The 22,187-nt window shown below is 39.8% G+C and overlaps 1 protein-coding gene across 2 annotated transcripts in view; it reads left to right on the plus strand.

Moving 5' to 3' along the window:
- The window catches only part of SLC34A2 (solute carrier family 34 member 2), a 36,315-nt gene extending 14,487 nt beyond the window's left edge, over positions 1-21,828 (plus strand). For both annotated transcript variants that reach the window (XM_074991769.1, XM_074991768.1), the window contains exons 2-13: positions 1,314-1,428; positions 1,540-1,674; positions 2,153-2,281; positions 4,205-4,348; positions 5,005-5,116; positions 7,502-7,697; positions 8,317-8,412; positions 13,181-13,301; positions 14,934-15,101; positions 16,501-16,617; positions 16,702-16,826; positions 18,208-21,828. In XM_074991769.1, the coding sequence (XP_074847870.1) occupies positions 1,323-1,428; positions 1,540-1,674; positions 2,153-2,281; positions 4,205-4,348; positions 5,005-5,116; positions 7,502-7,697; positions 8,317-8,412; positions 13,181-13,301; positions 14,934-15,101; positions 16,501-16,617; positions 16,702-16,826; positions 18,208-18,789 (2,031 nt within the window). In that variant the 5' untranslated portion in view covers positions 1,314-1,322 and the 3' untranslated portion in view covers positions 18,790-21,828. The remainder of the gene's footprint in view (positions 1-1,313; positions 1,429-1,539; positions 1,675-2,152; positions 2,282-4,204; positions 4,349-5,004; positions 5,117-7,501; positions 7,698-8,316; positions 8,413-13,180; positions 13,302-14,933; positions 15,102-16,500; positions 16,618-16,701; positions 16,827-18,207) is intronic.
- Positions 21,829-22,187: the final 359 nt, after the last annotated feature.

Genomic DNA, 22,187 nt, shown 5'->3' on the forward strand with positions numbered 1-22,187 from the left:
ATTTGACCAGGGATAGCTTAACTTTTTTACTGCTGGGCTCTGTGGGCTACAAATGGGATAGAAATATTATGTCTGCTGGCTAGTTCAAATCCCTATCCAGGCTGCTACCTTCCATTGGTCTGTGATGCCTTGATTTCCTTACAGAGCAGAAGTTTTAGCTCTATAAGTCCTTTTTGCAGCCCGTCTTGGTTGGCTATCTCTTGCTTAGCCCACATTATTTCACAGAAGAATTCTGGTTTATGTCAGTCAGATTCCTGGTCACCTCATCACTATTCCATCATGGACATGTTCAAAGCTATCTGTCCCAATGCTTGGTAGTTATTGTTCCCCAGAGACTTCATCTCTTTCTAAATCATCTCTGAGCCCTTTCTGGCAAGCCTCTGCATCAATACCATTTGTGCAACTTCTGCTCTTTTTTTCAGATATTGCTTTAAATCCCGCTGACCACTTTTGATTTCTGCAAGTATCCCAGTTATTGGTTCCATCTTTGTTCAGTAGAAATACCAGCTCACAATCTTTCTCCTTGGAAACTGGATCCCATGGCTAACACTAGTGTTGCCCCTTTTCATGCCAAGTGGCTAGACACATTTTGGGGCCCTGGGGATTTTCAAGTTGGAGGTGGAAATTGATAGAGTCTGGTATTCTCTTTTAACCAATCTTATTTATTTACTAGCAGTTATTAAGCCCCACTTCTCCAAACACAGGAGGAACCAAGAACCAAAGGGGCAATTTCTTGGCTTATGACGCCAAACTTCTTCAGTCAACAGATCCAAAAACTCCCTCTCTAGCTTTTTCCAGGTTCACAGCATGCCTATGAACAATTGCTTGGTTTTCTTGTTTTTTGCTTTGCCTCTCTCTGTTCTTGTGTATTCTCGGTTTCTGTAAATTCTTTCCTCCTTCATTCTCTCTAACCTCCCCCCAGTCACAATACCCAGTGGAATCCCTTGCCCTTATCATGTTATATTATGGGCAGACTCCTTTAGACTTGTTGTAGGTGTGACTCCTTGACTGTCTCTTACAACGCTCTTAAATGATGGACGTGTTCACAACTCATCTTGAGCTGGGCTTCAGTTGAAATTATAACAAGTTCTTATGCAACTTGTAACAGTACTGCTTTTATCATCTGCCTAAGTTTCACAAATGAAGCTACAATATGATTTCACAAAAAATGCATTAATTCAGATAAAGGATAATAAAGAACAGAGTTCAAGGATGAACTGTTGTCTCTCAGTTATTTTTAGAGGTTGTTTCTGTTGTCATGCCCTGATGAGTATTTTCTTCAGACTCCAACACTAATCAGTGTATTTTCTTAGTGTCAGATCATGGCTCCTTGGCCTGAGTTGGAAAACGCTCAACACAATAACTATACTGACAACTCCTCCAAGCAAAATAAGGCCATGTCTGAAAAGGATGGAGAAAATCCCAAAGGTAATGTCATATAATTTACACAGCTATAAAATTCTTACAGTTGTGCCACAGTGGGGGTTGGGGGGAAGATGGCAAGTAATTAATTTGATTGATTTGTATTTATTTCAATAGACAGTGTGGGCTCACTTCGAAGTAAAGGTGGACTTCAGGCTGCATATTCTGACATTGCCTTGATAGATGAACCAGGGCAAGAAGACGACCCTTGGAGTATGCCAGTGCTTCAGGACACTGGGGTCAAGTGGGGAGGTAACAACTTGTCAGTGCACAACTTACTTACCTGTCTTTATTTCTTCTCATTTTCTGCACTCTTTCCCTTAATTGTTTCTTCCCAAATGCCCGTTTCTGGAGTTTTACCCACCACACAGTTTACCCACCTTTTTAAAGCATGGTGAAAGCTGTGGATGAAAGCTGTCAATATCTTAATTTCAGCTTCATTAACCCCACTACAAGTAGCAAAAACCTACCCATGAACAATCAAAAAAGGATGAATTTCAAACTTCACTGAGTCTTTAAAGTGTATAAAAAGCTTTTATGTGCAGTGATGCTGAAGTTAAAATTTTATTAACAAGAACATTCCTTTGGGTTTATCATCCACAGAGCTTACAACACTGTCCTTGACTCCATGGACTATGGATGGGAGACTCTCTGGAAGTGCTGAACTGTTCAAAAAGAAGTGCCAAATACATAAAGATTTGATAATACAAATTTCTCTTATGTTTTGCAGACCTGGATAACAAAGGAAAAATACTCTGTATACTAACAGGAATAGCAAAGTTTATTGCCTTGCTTGGACTACTCTACTTTTTTGTGTGCTCCTTGGATATATTGAGCTCTGCCTTTCAGTTGGTGGGAGGTATGAAAACTCTTTTGAAGCATCAGATTAGGCTTTGGGTGGGCTGTTAAATCTAATTCAATTCAAATTAAAGTAACTAAGCAAACAGCTGATCTCATTTAAATATACCAAGGGAGGCCTCTGTGATTAAATGTTGATCTCTGTTTGCAGGGTGCCTTTGTTTACTAAATTTCTGAGAAGCGTAGACATTAGAGATTAGTGTTCCCAGTTTATTTTGGAAGTCCCTTTTACTTTAGTGCCTCTTAAATACACAGCTGTAGTTGTGTTATCTTTAATATACGAAAGCTTTTTTTACCCTGTAGAGACTTACAAACTGGATGCCGATAGCAAGCTCCCACAATGCCAGGTTTCCTGTGCCCCAGGCTTGGGTAATTGCTGCTACCACTCAGCTTTGAAGAAAGAAATGTTACATCATATCACCCTTTGCTCTGCTCCCTTATTCCTAACACCTAGTCTCCAGATCACTGATAAAATATAATAAGCGCAGTCTTAAGGCCAATCAAGAAAATCCAGTCACCACAGCTCCACTCCAGATTGGTTAACAAACTCTTACATTATTACTTATAAGTAAACTCATGAATGATCTAATTTCTGGTTCATCTAAAAAGGTCCCCTTTACCCTTCTCTAGCTTAAGAAAATCTTCTTAGAGTTCCCAGGTCAGATTTCTTTCTCAGAACCTGCCAGGTCCCATTTCTTCCTAACTGGGTCTCCATGCTAACTTCTGGGTAGTCTGGATTCCTGGACTTCCCAATGGACTATTCTCTGATGTCAGGAGAATACGTTGCTAGCACCTTTAACCAAGTCCTAGAAAAACAAAACAAAACAAACGAACAAAAACGAAAAACAAACAAAAGCCACTTCTGGCCAATTCTTTCCACCAGTCTCTCCCAGCTGCTGGCCTTTGGGTGAATGGTGGCTATTAGTGATTAAGTGGGCCTTTACAGAGTCCTCAAATTTAAATCACTGCCTCATGTCCATCCTAGGTTTTAACTTCCCTCCAACCCATATGCAAAATAATATTTACTCACCACATTATCTTACATTCTGCATGTAATGTAAATGTGAACTAAAATCCTTTCAGTGGTGTCTAAATACATAAAGGCCAAATTCTGATCATAGTTAAAATGGTGTAGCTGCAGGATAAATCTATTGGGTTCTGTGGAGTTACTCCGTATTTTTACCAGTTTAATTGAAAGTAGAAATTAACCATGAATTATTCTTGAGTATTCCCACTGTAAACCAGAATCATTAACACTGTGATCTTTTTAAAATCAAGGTCAATAGCTGAAAAAATGCTCACTTGTATTATACTGTATTCTTATCCAGCTTCCACACCACTGTTGGTATCCGAAAAAGTCATTGACTTGCTAAAGCATAAGACCACTCAGGCAGGAAAAAGCTTAAATGAGTGAATGCCCCTGTGGCATTAGACCACAGGACTATGCTTAAAGTAAGGTAAAATATAGTGGGACTTCGCTCTATCAATACTTTCCCCATGTCTGTGCTTCAGAGAGCCACTTCCTTTGAAGGTCCCTTCAGAATAGCTATATCTATGTACAATGATCATGATGGTCCTTTCTGACCTTAGACTAGAAACATCTATGAATGTTTTTTTCCTGAAGGGATTCCTACCCCAAACTTCAAAAAAAAAAGGAAGGGGCAGGGGGAATACAGTTTTCTCTAAGGCCCATGGCCATTACTGTTTTTTCGGTCAATCAAAGGAAAGTAAAAAATGTAAGGTGTTTCCGATAACTCAGAAGGCTGGAGATTGTTCAGGATCTGAACTTGGATTGCTGGGTTATATTACCTTTAGACTCAGGGACATGGCCACATGCACATTGTTTTTATGCTATTTGACAAACTGCTTTTTTCCAATTGACTATATGGGGCCCTTTTCTCACTAAAATGAATCCTTTTCACAGGTAAAGCAGCAGGGGACATTTTTCGAGATGGTTCTGTCCTGTCAAACCCCATTGCTGGTTTGGTGATTGGAGTTCTGGTGACAGTCATGGTACAGAGCTCTAGCACTTCCTCATCCATTATAGTCAGCATGGTGTCTTCCACATGTAAGTCTGCTTATGTAGTGCAGATCACCCTCATTCCCTTTACATTCATCACATTTTACCTGCAGATACAGAAGCACTGGAAATGAGGAAAGGGCCTGCAGGAAAACAGCTTCACCCTTATTTCATCCTGATATTGAATAAGAACTGGAGAGACACTAAAAATGGACACAGTTGCAGAAAAGCAGCCATCCCCTAATAAAATCTGTTTGGCACAATGACACTCAGTCTGTTAACTTCTGCAGCACTTGCATACTTCGCGCTAATATCAGTTAGTGTAATTGATTTGCATCTGTCTCTTAGTTTTGTGGCATCTGCATGCAGGAGAATGCTTAGGCTAAGACAGCATGTCTTAGAACCTATCACTTGTGGCAACCCTATCTATCTTGTGGCAACATCAAGAAAACCAGTATGCGGCAAATGCTGAGCATGACCTTTGAACAATCAGATTAATTATGTAGCACGTTCTCAAGGGGCTTTGATAAAATACACTTGTTTGGTTAGAGGACTTGATTACACTTAACAGGACAAATCCTGATCCCATTGAAGTCAATGGCAAAGATCCCACTGATTTCAGTGAGTGTATGATTAGGTTGAATCAATGTATAAAGTTTGCCAAGGATTTGATTTTCTCCTAATGCTCCTTTTTTACTTTATAGTGTTGAGTGTAAAGGCTGCTATTCCTATCATAATGGGGGCAAACATTGGTACCTCAGTCACAAACACAATTGTGGCACTCATGCAAGCTGGAGACAGGAATGAATTTAGAAGGTATTGTGCTTTATGGCTTTCTTTTATGTTCTTAACGTCACAATAGCCACTTTATAGTTTAATTGCCCAAAGGGGTATATTATACTTTGGAAAGGCAAAAGTATATTTTTCTAAAGCTACATTTAAATGAGTTATTATGCAGTTTCAGTTATATACTTAGATATTTTAACTAATTAAAATAAGTCAACATTTAGTCTACAGCCATGAAAAAACATACAATCCTGCCTCACTTAAACAAGGGAAATTTTGTGATTGACCTCAATAGGCTCTGAACTGCTCAGTCATCATACATAATTACTTGGCAGTTCTGTAGCTTTATGCTTCATAAAGCTGTCAGCTTTGGCAGTACAGTAAGTACCATGCTCCCTTTGTTTGTGAGCTATGTGCCGCTATAAAGTACGGTACAATCTAGACTTAATGTAGTATAGTTGAAAATACACCTGAAAAAGATGCACAGTTGTTCCACGTTTCCACAGTTCTAAGAGATTCTGCTCTTGCTTACTAGAACTCTCATTTTTAAAGATAAGGAATATCCCTGGAGCCGATAAGATCTTTCTGATCAGTAGAATTAGAAGAGTGCTTGCTTTTCTGCCCACATTTCACCATATTACTATAATGGACAAAGAAAACTTTGCACAGGAGAGGTCAAAGTGACACTAAATAAAGTATTTTTCTCCTAATGTTTACTCTTATGATTTTTTCAAAATCTGTCAATTCCACAGTACAGAAGATATGGCAAGGCGAGGAAAGTGAAACATTTTAACCACTGACTATATCCATTATCAGTTTAGGAATTACTAACTTGACATTACAAAGGCATCCTGCCAGCTTACTGATAGACAGCAGTAAAAATGGGATGGGAGTGAGACTTTGTCACCCTGTCGTTCAGTATGTATAACAACAAATATGTGGGTATAACCAAATGTGTGGACTACATTTACTTGAAACACATTTCAGTGTGTTTGTTGTCCTGTCTTTGTCACTGGCATACAAATGATCTACCAAGTTGTTTGTTAGAGCTAAATAATGCATAGAAGGGAAAAAACTTTAATTACTAAAGTAAAAAGAAAAAGTTGCTTTGTAATATAATTATTAATAATCAGTTCTATCTGTTAATAACCTGTACTGTTCACATCACGCTCACAGGAGATGAAATGCATTGATACAGTCATATCTCAAAGAAAGAGTAAAAAATGACAAGGATCCACTAACAGTGAAAATAATACCATGTGACTGCATCGTCATTTCCATTGTTCAATTCTAATGTTTCAACTTCCACTAATACTCAACACTCAAGTAACATTGCAAACCTAAATGTATTAAATAGATTAGCATTGAGAAGATATGTTTCCTAGTCACACAGAATTAGGTTTTTAATTTTAGGAACTACATTTTAAAACATATATAAACAAATTAAAGATAATTAAAGGGAGAATAATAAGTTATTAAAGACATGGAAAAAAAGATATACATGGAAACAACTGTGAACGTTCAGTCTGCAGAAAAGCAAGCTGGAAGAGAAAGCTACAGTACTTGTTTACAAATATGCACAGGTTTTCTATAAAGAGGATAGGGATAAATAATTCATGCCAGTTCATGAGAACAAGGGTTTTAGCTGCAGAAGGAAAAACTCAGGTTAAGTCTAAAGGCTATGTCTAGACTAGAGGGATTTGTCAACAAAACAGTCATTTTGTTGACAAAACCCATGGAGCGTCCAGATTCCCAAGGGCATTCTGTCGACAATACGTCAACAGAACACAGCACTTTTGTCGACATCTGTACCCTGCTTGCCATGTGGAAGAACACCTCTGAGGACAGAGATCTATCAACAAAAAGACGGTCTGGACATTCTGAGGACCCTTCTGTCAACAGAAAGGGCTTCCAGGACATCTGGCAGCCCTGTCTGCTGTGCTTCCAATTGGCTTTTTTGCAGATAGAATGGCTGGGCAATCCAGCTGCCCTCTATCAACAGAGCAGATTGCTCTTTCAATCTGCTTTGGTTGTCTGGACGCTATCTGTCGACAGAAGTTTTGTCAGAAAATACCTTCCGACAAAAACTTCTGCGGACAAATCCCTTTAGGCTAGACATAGCGGAGGGGAAAACTGCATAACTTCAGTTAAACAAACTAAGGGGGAGTATGCAGTGTCTTCGCTGAATATAGTTAAGGCAAGACATGATACCCATCCTTCTGGGAGAATTACTTTATTTCTCTATATTTTAATCCCATGGGGCTGATTTTACTAACTGGATATAAGGTACTATTCATTGTGAGACACGATCTCAGACAGAGGCCCTAAAGATGGAATTATTCCTGCTTCAGTGCAGGCTCCTTTCCAACTCATATAACAAGATCTTTTATCTGTTTTATACATCTCTTTTTGCAGGGCCTTTGCTGGAGCTACAGTTCATGATTTCTTTAACTGGCTCTCAGTGTTTGTACTGCTGCCCCTTGAAGTCGTGTCTGGTTATCTTTATCGTCTTACTAATGTTATAGTTGAATCCTTTCATCTCGAGAGTGGTGAAGATGCCCCTGAGCTGTTAAAAGTAATCACAGATCCTTTTACAAAGCTTATCATCCAGGTGAGCTCTCACTTTAATGAGGCCACTTCCTTGATTCATCTTCAGTTAACGAAACTATTCTCAAGCCGAGGGACTAACTGTTAGTATTGCTGTACTCATAACAGAAAAACTCATTTTTAATTGTTTTTATTTTTGGTTCACATTTCATGAAATCTTATGTATTGGGTGCATGTTTCAAGTTTCCAAATTTTTTTTTTAAATTGCCAATTTAATGCTGTCACCTCAGCCAGACATGCGTGGGAGGACTGCCTGTGGACTGGTGAAAAACAGAATGAACAGGGAAACTGGAACATGGAGGAGTTGATTTTATATTAAATCAACTATGTGTGTTTGTTTAAATGAGGGATAGCTGATAATGATTTAGTCTAGGACACCAGGCAAATGATGCATGTTTTAAGTGTTTATAAATATATAAAAAGAGAAAGAAAGATTATTTTTCTAGGATCTAAACCCTTATTTATAGTTCTGGTTGGACAGGAGATCAGAACACCCTCAAGGTCAGGTTTGCTTTGCTCAAGTTAGCAGACCTATTGATTTCAGTGGGGGCTCGTTGGAGGAGTTAAATGAGCAGGCTACAGACTGGAATTACTGTTCTATTTGTTTCTTTTTTTTTTTTTAGCTGGATAAATCCGTAATAAATGCAATTGCTACAAATGAGGAAGGAGCAAGAAACAAATCCCTGATAAAAGTTTGGTGCAAAACTAAAAATAATGTGGTGAGTATTGTGTTAAAATGGCTTTTGTACTCTTAACGAAAGGTATTGACACTTATCTAGTACTCCTTTGTGCAGAAGGAAGTAGTCTAACATTATTATAAATATATTTACAGGACAAAAGGATATTTTCCATTACTGCTAATATTATTTACAGTAGCTGGGCAAGGTATTATATGTGAAGTCCGTGAGATTATTTTAAGATTAATTTTATTTGTTGCATAAAAAAATGAAGAAGATTTAACACTCTTGTACCTTTACTAAAGTCAAAAGAGCTGTCCCATACAAGTATGAATTTGGCCTACTTTGTGTGACATTAAACAATGCCGTACACCTTTTGATTTGTCTTTTTGTGATTGTCTTGAATCAAAAAAATATAAAGAATCCCTTTCTAAGTCCACTGTTATTTTTAAGATAGCAGATTTACCCAGCATTGCTTTGGTCTTTAACGCAATTAAAGGTTTTTGTTTTGTTTTGTTTTTTAAAGTAAAAGGAAGATGTCCATCCTTTATTTAAATTATTGCATTTTTAAAAAAATACCATATTAGTTTTTTGAAGTTAATTTTGATTTCAGACTTGTAAGAGTAAGGATTGTTAAATTTTTATTTAACTTTTTAGTAATTTTGTTTTTTAAACTGGGAATTCCACTCATCTATTTTTTTCTTCATCCCTCTAAACTCTTATCATTTGCTAGGTTTTAACACAGGACTATAGTCAGTTTGGTTTCTAATAACATTTTCTTCTAGTTTGCAAACCTTAAGCATTGATTTAGCTGTGCCGAAACAGAGCACTTCTCCGAATTTTTCCATTTGATCTTGTTTCTGTAAGGTTTATTGAGAAACAATCCTATTCCAGGTTCATCCTGTTTTCTGGCTCATTTTGGTCAGACCAGCCAATGGAGGGGTAGGGGGAAAGGGGACAGTTTCCCCAGGGCCCAGTGATTCCCAGGGGCTCAGGGGTCCCAGCAGTTGCTAGAAATACAGCAGCAGTGGCCAGAGCCCCAGACTCTTTACATTGCTGCCAGAGCACTGCCCTGCTTGGTCCACACAGCTCTGAGGGCAACGGGGGTGGGGGAGATAGCACTGCAGTCTGGGCTTCACTGAAGGCTGACTATGCCAGCCCTGCCCCTTCTGCCCAAAGCCCTGCCCCTTCTTGGGACACAGAGCTGCCCCCCTCCATCTTGCCTGGAGGCATGTGGAAGCTGTTGGCCCCCAGATCTTGATTCAGTCTCTTTCAGCATTCACTGAATTATGTCAGTTTTGAACACTTTACTTGATTTGGTGATTCCTTCTCTTTTCTGCTTGGCTTTATGAGAAGCAAACCCATTCCAGCCTCATCCCATTTTCCTGGCACAAGGAACAACTTACTTTGCTGTGATGATATAAGTTTCAACAAGAGGGAGCTGTATACTGAATTTGGTGGTCCTAGCTCTTACCATTTAGGAGTTCTTGATCAAACAGACAACTTCTCTAAAATATGTCACAGGTTCCTGGTCTTGCTGCAGACTTGCTGCATGTGGAAAGTATCTTTAACAAAGGGATAATAATAGCAAATTCTCCCTTCACTGTCTCTCTTTCTGTCTTGTCCATTTATATTGTAAGCTCCTCAGGGCATGGTCTGTATCCTGCTCTGGCTATATCTAGATTACAGGGATTTGTAGACAGAAGTTTTTGTCGGAAGATGTCTTCCTACAACACTTCTGTCGACAGATTCCAGCCAAACTGCCAGGGGATCGCAAGAGCAATCCACTGTCAACTGCCCAGCTGCTCTGTCGGCAAAACAGCCAACTGGAAGCACAGCAGATAGGGCTGCTCCATGTCCTGGAAACCTGGTCTGTCGACTGAGGGACCCCCAGCATGTCCAGACGGGTTATCTGTCAACAGAACTCTGTCAACAGAGGCATTCTTCCTCATGGGGAGTGGGATACGGCTGTCGTCTTACTGTCCGCTCCCTGCCACTCACAGGAGACTGAGTAACTCCTCTGAGTAACACGAAATTTGACTTACGCAGAGTTGCACATGAACACACACTCTACTTAAGTTGTGGGGGGTCTACTGTATCTTTAATTAAAGCTAGATACAAGGCTAGGCATAAGTAGCAGATATATTATGAGTAGAGCTAGCTGGACCATTTCCAGCTAAATGAAATTTAATTGGCACCAAAATGTTTGGACATTTTCATCTGTAAGGGTGGGATGGGAGGTTTAAGAAAATATACTTTGTGGTGGTGGCAGATTTGAGTCAGGCACAGCAGGAACTTGAGTCTGGGTCTCCCTGAATAATTTGGGATGGCTGATTCTGTTTTGATTCATCTGGCAGAGCAGTCAGGAGAGCCTGAGTGTCCATCTTCAGGTCAACGCCATCACTTCTGGCTTATAGAATCGAAAGTTAAGGTTTCAGTTTGAAAATGGATATTTTGACATGGTCTGCAGTGACAAAGGCATTTAAAAGGTTTTGTTTTCATTCCAATGAGGAATAAAAACAAACTTCAAAATCTTAAACATTGCCATGGAATAGAATTGTCATCCTCCAGTGAGCTTGAATTATGAGAATACCTTTTGTTTAGCCTTTTCTTTGAGGAAATATGATCTTTAATTAAGACTGGGACTCAAGAAATCTAGATTGAGTACCTGATTCCACCACACACTGGCTGTGTGACCCTTGGCAAGTCACTTAATCTCTCCGGCCCAGATCCTGAAAGGTATTTATTGTCAACTTTTATTGAAATCAATGGGAGTTAGGCACCTAAAAATCTTTGAGAACCTGGATCTCTGTGTCACAGTTCTTCTGTAAAATGGGGATATCATTACTTCCTTTCTGACTTTCTTTGACTTTGCTAGTTAGATTGAAAACTCTTTGGAGCAGGGACTCTTACTGTAAGTCAGTGAAGTGCCTATGCATGACGGGGTTCTCTAGGAGCTACCAACTATACAAATGATCAATCATGTTCAACTATAATTATGAAACAGGGAATCATATTTGATTTGCAGGGACTTCCCATATATCGGGGAGTTTGCCACATTTCTTCACAACAGGATTGATTGTTGGTATAAAAGCCACAAAAGGCAGTTTTCTAAGTCTTACTAAAATCATGGAAGTGTGACAAGCAGATTTCATGTGATATTTTACTGGTACTTTTCTGACAACTTCTAATAACTTTAAAGAGATTCTCAGCAATGTCCTGCAACCTGACAGCTGAGTCTCCTTCCTATAGTCAGCCAGTGGTGACTGGTGAGTGTGAACCACTGAGAAATTGAATGGGTGCAGTTGTCCACCTCCTTGGCAGCTCCACAGCTTTGGGACACAGAGGTTTTGATAGCATTGCTTCTGAATAGAATGGTCACTTGCAGACCAGCATCTGTTGCCTTCTGGACAGTTTCTGCCCGTTATTGTTGCCAATATGTGACTTAATTTGCTGAAGACTGAGTTTTCAAGGGAGTCTTATGCAACTAAGCAATATTATGCAGTCTCAGTGGAGAGGCCAAATATTAAAGAGCTGAGGTGACAGGCAGGGTTGAGGTATACGGGTAGGAAAGTGTGGGAAGCTTGAATTGCCCCTACCCATCTGGTAACTGTTCTGTTAACAAATACAAAACATCACTTAGTAGAGCTATCATGCTACCATCTTTCTTTATACTTTCCACCAGTGTAAAAAGCACTACAAATGCTTCTAAAGATGGGAGTCATGTTAGATTGTCTGTGGTCCCTTCTACACAGCATGGCCCCATAAAAAACAGTAGGTCATATTCCCCCTTTCATTTTTGCACAAGTCCCACTTATTTCATGGAATATGGCCCTTCCAGGTACTGGCACTGACTGTAAGGGCAACAAAGTGAGAGGTAACAGAAAAGGAAAAACTTGTCTGTGAACTAATGACAGCCCCAATGTCAAAGGCTCAGAGAGCCAGAGTTCAAAGTCTAACTGGCTGGTAACCACTTTCTTGGGCTGTAGAGCTCAACAAACAATCCATTCCATAGTCTCTTTCTCTGTGGAGGATTTACAGACCCCCGAGTTATATAATACTGTTTCTCTGTGAACTGAAGAGTCTGGGACTGTGTGTGTCTCCTACCCTGAATGAAGACTCTGCTGGTCTCCTATTTGTCTTGAGGCAACTGCTTTGAAATGGCAGACCCTGCTTGGCTTGACAAATCACAGCCAGCATGGCGGGGTCTGATCTAGTCATTTCCCTCCTCATAGGCAAGATTATGTTCAGTGAACAGATGAGAGGGCAAGTACAGGTCCCCACTGACAGCAATTAGTCTTCTGCAGCACTTTTGATCAGTAGATATCAAAGTGCTTTGCAAAGGATGCCAGTCACATTATCTCCTTTCTGCAGATGGGAAATCTGAGTCACAGAGAGGTGAAAGTGATTTGCTTAGGGTCACCCAACAAGAAGAGCTGGTGATAGAAGCAGGTGTCCCGAGTCCTAGTCAAGTACTCTACACACTAGGAAGCACTGCCTCCACTAATTTCAATTAAGGATCCATAGAGGAGAGAAGTTTCTTTGATTCAAGGAACAGTGAAATGGATAGAAATTGGCAAGGAATTCCACATTGTCCACAGAATCAAGTCTGAGCCATTTTTCAAAATACAAGCAAATCTGCCTCTTCAATGGTGGAATGCCATTCATTATAGGCTGAGTTTAGACCTGTTCACTGCTCTTCATTTATTATAGGAATGCTTTGTTGCAGTTCTTGAAAACTTTTGCGTGTTAGTTTTTAATACAAAGGAGGTAGTTGATTAAATTGTCTGTTTTGCATGGCAATATCTAGACACAGCAGAATGTCACTGTTCCAGGCCCAGCAAACTGCACATCTCCTGATTTTTGCTGGATGGGAGGAAACTTGACATGGACCATAAACAATGTGTCTACCACAGAAAATATTAAAAAATGTAAGTAGAAATACCACTTATTTGTGAGCTAAGATTGGAGACACTCTTACTTTGTGTATAATGAACAACAGATCATTACATACATGCAAAATGGCTGCATATATTTAGATCAGCTCCTTTGGAGTTATTGACCAGTTTCCTTTTGGTAGCATCGCATCATTCACATCCTATGTAAATCTCTAGCTGGGAGCCTTGAAATCAGCACCAAAGGTCTGCCATGTCACGTCACCCCTTACTAGTCCAGTGATATGGTCGTAGGGTTTACTTTTCAGGAATTATCAGAGAGGTAGCCGTGTTAGTCTGTATCTTTGAGAGCAACAAGAAGTCCTGTGGCACCTTATAGATTAACAGATATTTTGGAGCATAAGCTTTTGTGGGCAATGACCCGCTTCATCAGATGCATGAGTGGGTGGTGGTGGTTTCAGAGGGGTAGTTAAAGAGTGGGGTCCCAGTAAAAGGGAGGGCCAGAGCTGACAAGGTCTATTCAGTCAGGGTGGAAAAGACCCATTATCAGACAGCCTGCCAACCTTAAACAAATCCTCACCAGCCACTATAGATCACAAAACAGTAACTCTAAGCCTGGAACCAATCCCTGCAACAAACCCCGCTGCCAACTCTGCTCTCATATCTACACCAGGGATGATATCACAGGACCTAACATCAACCATACCATCAGGGGCTCCTTTACCTGCACATCTACTAATATATGTGCCAGCAATTCCCCACTGCAATTTACATTGGCCAAATTGGACAGTCTCTACATAAAAGAATAAATGGACATAAATCAGACATCAGGAATGGTAATGTACAGAAGCCTCTGGGAGAGCACTTCAATCTCCCTGTACACTCAGTAGCAGATTTAAGCGTGGCAGTCCTGAAACAAGGAAACTTCAAAAATCAAATGGAGAGAGAAATCTCCAATCTGCAATTTATTTGCAAATTTGACTCCATTAACCAAGGATTATACAGAGACTGGGTGTGGCTCGCACCTTATAAAAGGAGCTTCTCTGCCCTAGGTGTTAACATCTCCACATTAGACTGACAATGGGCTATATCCCCCCTGTCTTATCTGACCTGTTTTTTCCTCTCTTCCTACAGACTACTGATAATGGGCCCTTTCCACCCTGACTGAATAGACCTTGTCAGCTCTGGCCCTCCCTTTTACTGGGACCCCACTCTTTAAATACCCCTCTGAAACCACGCCCCCCACCTCATGCTTCTGATGAAGTGGGTCTTTGCCCGTGAAAGCTTATGCTCCAAAATATCTCTTTGTCTATAAGATGCCAGAGGACTTCTTGTTACTTTCAGGAATTGCTTCTTGGATATTTTGGCTGACCCTCTTCATTGGCATTGAGTATTGCTTGTCAAAGAAGGGAGACATATTTATCCTGCCATGAAGAATATACTGATTTGCTCCCACCTTTACATACCACTCTTTTGCACAAAATTACATGGAGGCACACTGCCCCTACACAACCATGTCTCTGTCTCTGTCTGTCTGCTCCTTTGTCTCCCCCAACAGTGTGCACCTCGTAGTTATGGCACGTGCCTATTAATGGAAGCACAGTAGTGTGGCCAAGGGACAGAAATAAAATTCTGGCTAGTCTGACTTCACCTTTTTTTCTCTTTTAGGCCAGCATCTTTTCGTGGGAACAAATCTTGCTGATCTTGCTGTCGGTCTCATCCTGCTTGCAGCCTCTTTGATAGTTTTGTGCACCTGTCTTGTGCTGATAGTTAAGTTACTGAATTCTGTGCTTAAAGGACAAGTGGCCTCTGTTATTAAGAAGACGCTCAATACTGGTAACTATGTGTTGTTTCTTTGTGACTATGCATACCTGTGGTGATAAGCACATTTCCTGGCACTTTGCCCTGGCTGAGCCAAAACGATGGTGTGAGTAAAGCAACATGAAGCCAACATTCTAGACTAGTAGTCATCTTGTCAGTGTGTTTTTTCATTTCTTTTTATACATCAGTGAGTGAATGTTTCACTTGTGAAGTGTGGCTCATTAAGCTGTGGAAGCCAAAGTCCAGACTCTGTTTTTAACGTACTGTATAATCATTAGCTGTTAGAATCCTGGGGGGTTAGTGTATATGTATATATTCTCAGTAACTATCACTAAAGTGCTGACTGCTCAGTCTGGCATGTGGCCTGCACTCATGTTACTGCTAAAGGTAATTGGAAAAAATTGCATTTTTTTTTTGTGATTTCACTTCTCCTCCTCCCATTCCTTCCCTTGCCTTGCTATACCCCCTACCCTTCCTTAAGTGAGATATGACAGCCAAAAGAAACATTCTCTCACCTGAATGAGTGGAGGCTTCAATCTCTCGGCCCACCTACATTGTTAAAAAGCGAGCTGCTTTTCTAGCATGAAGTCCCATTGAGCTAGGCCTTTTGTTGGGGTGCAGCTTTTGCCTGTTTTGCTTCCTAGATTGAGTTGAAAGGTGGGATTGACTGGTAGGGGGAGGCAGTCCTGACATAGGTCCACCTGAGGAAGAAAATGTGGTGCTCTGAATGGGGATGAGGTTAAACTAACAGGACTCACTGTTGGCTGTTCCTTCCTCTGGTGCACAGGATACCAGCAGCTCAGAGCAGAATTAGTCAGTTGCCACCTTTACATCTAGCTTGGAAGTGGTCACTTTCCCGGGTTTCTTATGTCACCTTCCCAATGGATTATGTCTTGATTTCTTAGCTGTCTGGAAACACAGCAGGGAAGCATGGTACATATTCTCTCTAATTAGGATCTTTAGGTCTATATTTTCAAAGTTGTTAGCACTGTTTGAGTGCTCAACCTGAGATGAATTAAAGAAGCTTGATTTTTGACAGGATGGGTTCTCAGTGCTTTGTGAAAAACAGGCCTACTGGAGGTGTCTGAAGCTGCCAAAATTGAGGCAACTGGAATTTGGAAACCATAGGCCTTGTTATTTCAGCTTATAACTTGAAAGGCATGTATATGCTGTAGCATTCATCTCCATGTAAATTCTTCTTCGACTATTTAAATTGAAGTAGCATCTAAGAGCCCTAGTCAAAGAGTGGGGCCTTGTTGAACTAGGTGCTGTACAAATATGGAAAGATAACTGGTCATTGCCCCAAATAACTTTAACATTGAATAAATAATATAATATTTTCACAGCTATGTTGTGTATAGCATAAACTACTTTGTGAATCTAAAAAGCATGCCTTCCCATCTTTACTTTTCAGATTTCCCATATCCTTTTTCTTGGGTAACCGGCTACCTGGCTATGCTTGTTGGAGCTGGTATGACCTTTATTGTTCAAAGCAGTTCTGTTTTCACATCTGCTATTACACCACTTGTTGGTAAGTTCTTTGGTCTTTTGTTTTTAAAGCCTCATATTTTGTATATTTCAGTCCAAAATATTCAGGCCTATTTACTTCTTTTAGGTATTGGTGTTATAAGCATCGAACGTGCTTACCCTCTTACGTTAGGGTCTAACATTGGTACGACCACAACTGCTATCCTCGCTGCGTTAGCAAGTCCAGGCAGTACACTACAATATTCGTTACAGGTTAGTATAAATCATGCTTATTATTATTTACAGACAGAAGTCAGAGATGAACTTTAACAGACTGAGGAGGATTTAGCTCTAATGACTTTGGTTTACAAATGTCCCATACTAATACTAGACCATTGTTATTCAAACCTAGGTCTTCAGGTAATTAAGGGTCACTCATCAGTTCTCAAACACTTAGGGCAGAGCAAAAAGGTACAATAAATGTTCACAGAATTCTGTTATATAATAAAGACTGATTTATCTGAGATTGGCTTGATTCTGTTATAGACCAAGATTTTCAGAGGAGAGTCTAAACATAGGCTCTGAAGTCAGGATGTAGACATGGACCCCAATGACTTGTATTCAGCAATGAACGCCAAGTAGCCGCTTTTGACTTTAGTATTGGCTCTGCCCTTGTGAAAAACAGGCCACTGATTTTAGAAACTTAGGTCTGGGAATCCATGTTTTAAAAATGGTAAATGGCTTTCCGGGTATATGGTGATGAATTTACCATCAAGGGGGAGAAGTCTCCTCTGTAACTGGCATCAGTGCATTTCAATAACTCACATAAACCGAATGGGCTGTTGACATACATGTAAAACAGGGAAATAACTACAGTAGTCATTTTATTGTCTCTACACAAGATAAACCAAGTGCAATCTCAGGCTGCGCCAAGTCCAGCTGAGTAGATGATATGTTAAATAATCATTTTATAACACCCCATAAAAAACAAAACCCTGTTTTTAAAATTAGCTGTTCTGTAATAACAGTTACAGAAGGGAAATGAGATAAGGGAGAGGGAACTACAGATTTGGTCAGCAGACTCTGGGCTTCTTTTGCCCGAGATCCTTCCTGAGGCTTTAGAAAACTGATCATAGGGTTTGAGGCCAGACAGGATCACCAGCTCATCTGTGCCATGTCTACACTTTAATTGCTAGAGTAGCTCTATTGCTATAGCAGTGCAGCATTGACACATGCTGCCGCCACAGGAAGTTTGTTCCCACAGCTGTCCTTAATCTGCATCCCTGAGAGGTGGTGGGGTAACAGAAGAATTATTCTATCAATCTAACACTATCAACAGGGGAGGGTTAGGCCGACTGAGGTGTGAATTTTTCACACTATTGAGCGATGTAGTTGTGTTGACTTAATTTTTCCATACAGACCTCGTCTGACTCTCAAATATATATCAGATTATTTAGTGCCCAATGTGTTTATAGTACTTTCCAGAACATGGACAAAACCCCCATACGTTAAATGTGATCATAAATCTATGTATGATAGTAGAGTAAGAGGGGAGTAAGGGTAGGTAGAACATAGATTCTGAGAAAGATCACAGATTTATCGATATTTAGGACATGGTATTTAAACTAACTGCTCAATATGTGCTTCCTTTCAGATTGCTTTGTGTCACTTTTTTTTCAATATTTCTGGGATCATTCTGTGGTACCCAATACCTTTCACGCGGGTACCTATCCGCCTCGCAAAGAGCTTGGGGAACATAACAGCCAAGTACAGATGGTTTGCCATTTTGTATCTCATCATTTGCTTCTTTCTGATCCCATTGGCTGTGTTTGGTTTGTCAGTTGCTGGCTGGCAAGTCCTCCTGGGTGTTTGTGGTCCCATCCTACTCGCGCTGATTGTGGTGATTGTAATTAATGTTCTGCAGTCCAAACGACCTCATATACTGCCTGCAAAGCTCCAAAACTGGGATTTCCTTCCCCTGTGGATGCACTCCCTGAGGCCATGGGATAATATGATAACTTCTGCACTCTCTTTCTGTGGGAGACACTGCTTCTGTGACAAGTGCTGCAAATGCTGCAAAGTTAATACTGAAGACGAGTTGGCCAAGGGTAAGCGGGAAAAGCCCATGGAAGTTTATGAGAACAAAGTTGAATTGGCTGATGAAGAAAATGGTGTTACAAAGTCACAACCAGCAGCTGGCTCTGAGAAAACTTTCTCAGACAACACAGCCTTCTAGGAGGGGATCCATCTGTAGTAACAAAGATACAGAATGAGACAATCAGTCTCTTCAAAATTAACTTGGACAATATATTGAGGAATAAATGAAAATTTGGGTTCTTGTATCCAGTGGTATATTACTCATCAAGGAATGCAGTAGAACAAATTGTCCTGGGTTTCCAGAAAGCCTAAGATCAAGTAAAAAGCAAAGGATGGATTTTTATCTGGAGGGTCTACTATATGGTATATATATACTATATTCAAAGCCAGCAATACCAAATAAATACATGTTGATATACAGTACCATTAACAGAATGGCTCCAGTGAGTTAAGAGACATATGGACTTTACAAAAACCACACTGTAATGTGCAGAACATTCTCCCCAAAGTATCAGGATATTAAACCAAACTCAACTTATGATGCTATGAAGTTTCTGGAAGAATAAAAAAATCAGAAGAAGAAAATGTTTTATGTAATGTTAGAGAGCTTTGCTGCTGTGTTTTGTGACTTCTAGCTAAAGGCTAACATTTAAATATTTTAAATGGTTGGTGCACTTGCCTTTTGAAAGTATCAAGCAGATGAGGATTGGGGTCCTACTAATGGGTTTGCTGGAATCTCTCTCCTAAACCACAAAACCACTTTTAAAGTAGTGGAAAAGATGGGATTTAGAGCAATAAAAACACAGAAATTTGAGATTTAGCATTATACCTGCTGCTGGGTTTATGATAAAATCACGCATTAGGAATCCAAATATTTAATAAAAAAAAACCTAAGTAAAATAATCATACAGCACATGCTGGCATGCCCCTTGTCCTTGCTCTCTGTTGATATTAATGGTTTAGTAATCCACATCACAGACTGACAAACATTTCAGAAGGAGCCATTTCTGAGAACCTCAAACTTTTCAAAAGTTAGTACAGTTTCATTGGCTTTATGTAGCTTAAAAATGACCAAATCACGGGAGAGTTAGTGAGTGAGGATTGGAAGGTAGGACAGCTGACACTTGTGAGGGGCAGTAAAACATCAACCCTGACGCTATGCAAATTTTTAGTAGGTGTAGCTGAGTTAAAGATGAGACTTCTAATGGAAATGCTGACAAGACCCTTCACTGTAGCATAGCTACTCCTTGCTGCTAAGGTAGATGTACTGCTGAACAAGTTTGCTGTTATTTTTATGTAATTTAATAGGCAGAACTCAGTCATAATGTAAATATGTACATGGGGGTGTGAAAATAAGTTCTTTACGCAACTCACAAGCATGTCAATTTAAAATGTAAAGTCTGCTTGTTTGTGTTATGTTGAATTAAATTTTATTCAGACTGAGTTTTTGATTTTTTTCCCCATTACCATGAGCCAATGACAAGATGCTAAGCATGGTTACAATTCATGTCTGTTAGCTCAGATGGACTCAAAAGGACACAACATAGGCCCAACCCTGCTGTCCTGGATCTCAATAGAGAGCTCAGAGTTAGGGCCATCCCTCCTTTTGAGCCTATTCCTTTTTCTGTTTTCTTGGTATTAATGTTTGTTGAACATTGTTGTTTTTGAACAACTCTTCTCATATGAACAAGATCCCTCGTGAGCCTCTGACATTTCTAATGTGCCCTCGCATGGCTTTCTATGATTATGTGCATTTCCTACTCTCAGCTTTTTGACATGTTAAATAACATCTAGACATTCTTGTGAAATCTGTCTGATTTTTTCATTGACTAACTTTAAAAGAGAAGAAGTTTCCTCTTTTTCCCTATTCAATTAACAGGGCAGCTCTTTGTTTTACAGTTTTACATAGAGATGTAAAAACATTCTCTGTTAAAACATTAGGCTAGATTAGGAAAAGCAATCAATACAAAGGAACTGGAGGAATTATTTTAGGCATATCAGTGTTCCAGGCTCCTTTCCTTAAACTATTCTACATTCAGTTCATATTTATCCTTCTTTGCTTTGGTCACTGTGGCCGTGTCAACGCTAGCCCTCTCCTTTTAGAGGGAGAATGTGAATGAGGCAGTTCGGAAGATATTCATGAGGTGCTGACATGAATATGCAGTGCCTCATTAGCATAATGGCAGCCACGCTTGATTCGAAAGTGCCGCTTTCAGAACTCATGGAGCCCCTGTAGATGGGGGCATTTCCAAAAGACCCCCTGATTTCAAAATCCCCTTCTTCCTATTTGGTTTTGGGAAGAATGGCCTTTCAAACTCAGGGGGTCCTTTCAAAAGCCCCCCGGCTAAAAGGGTGGCATGCATTCCGAAAATGGAACTTTTGAATCATGCGGCTGCCATTATGCTAATGAGATGCTGCTTATTCATGTCAACACCTCGTTAGCATCTTCCGAACTGCTTCATTAACATGCTCCCTCCAAAAGGAGGGGGCTAGTGTAGACATGGCCATTGTGTCTTTAATTTTAGACAGGACTCATGGATTTCAGCAAAGACATCTCTTTAAAATTTGAGACCACATGTCCTAACACATTCATGCCCAGACTCTCACAACTGGTATTTACACTTAACTTATAATTGTTCTGGTGTACAGCATTTTCATGAGTTATATTGTAATTGTCTTAATGTGATTGAGTTGTTTACATTATGTATTTGAAAACTATGCAATGTTTATCTATAATGTACAAAGGACATACTGTATATTTTGTAACATACCTTTTAAAAATTGCAATTGTAACTGTATACTGCATACTGTGGAGGCATGTTAATGGCTTCATTGTTTAAGTTACATTGTAATTTGCTGCTAATGCAAGAGGTGAGACTTTAAAGAAAGATTACAGCATAGCTAAATATCTTCATATTATTGCACAAGGAAGTTGAATTTTATTTTTCTAACCAGTTGTGAATTTTCTGTTCAGAGTAACTGTTGAGGCACAAAATTTCTAAAAATCATTTTTTAAATTGTAAGAAATTAAAGAACCTTTTGGGATTCTGTATCATTGGCAGACTATATGAACAATATGTGGCATTGTAATGTGATAGTCTTTGTAATCTTGGTTCTTCTTGTTCCAACAAAGTGCAGTGCATTGATTAAAAAAAAATAAAGTGATGTTTAAGATATATGCACGTACTTATATGTATTGGTTGTCAATGGAAAAATAGTTCTGAGCTGAAGAGCTCTACTTTGAAACAGCAAAGTGTAAAGGATATGAGGTTGTGTACCAGCCGAGGGTCAACAAAGCGAATCTTAGGAGGAATGTGCACCAACACATTTTCATAGAGGTGAACATGCTGCCTGTCAGGTTGATAACAGGATTCAGAGCAATCACAGATTTGTGGATATTTAGGTTGGAAGGACCATGAGAGGTCACCTAGCTCAGCCGTCAGTGTTGAGACAGGGCCGAATTCAATCTAGAACATCCTGACAAGTGCTTGTGCAGCCTGTTTGTCAAACCCTTCAGTGATGGGGATTCCACAAGCT

This window comes from Carettochelys insculpta, chromosome 4 (genome assembly GCF_033958435.1).
Source record: "Carettochelys insculpta isolate YL-2023 chromosome 4, ASM3395843v1, whole genome shotgun sequence".
NCBI lineage: Eukaryota > Metazoa > Chordata > Testudines > Carettochelyidae > Carettochelys > Carettochelys insculpta.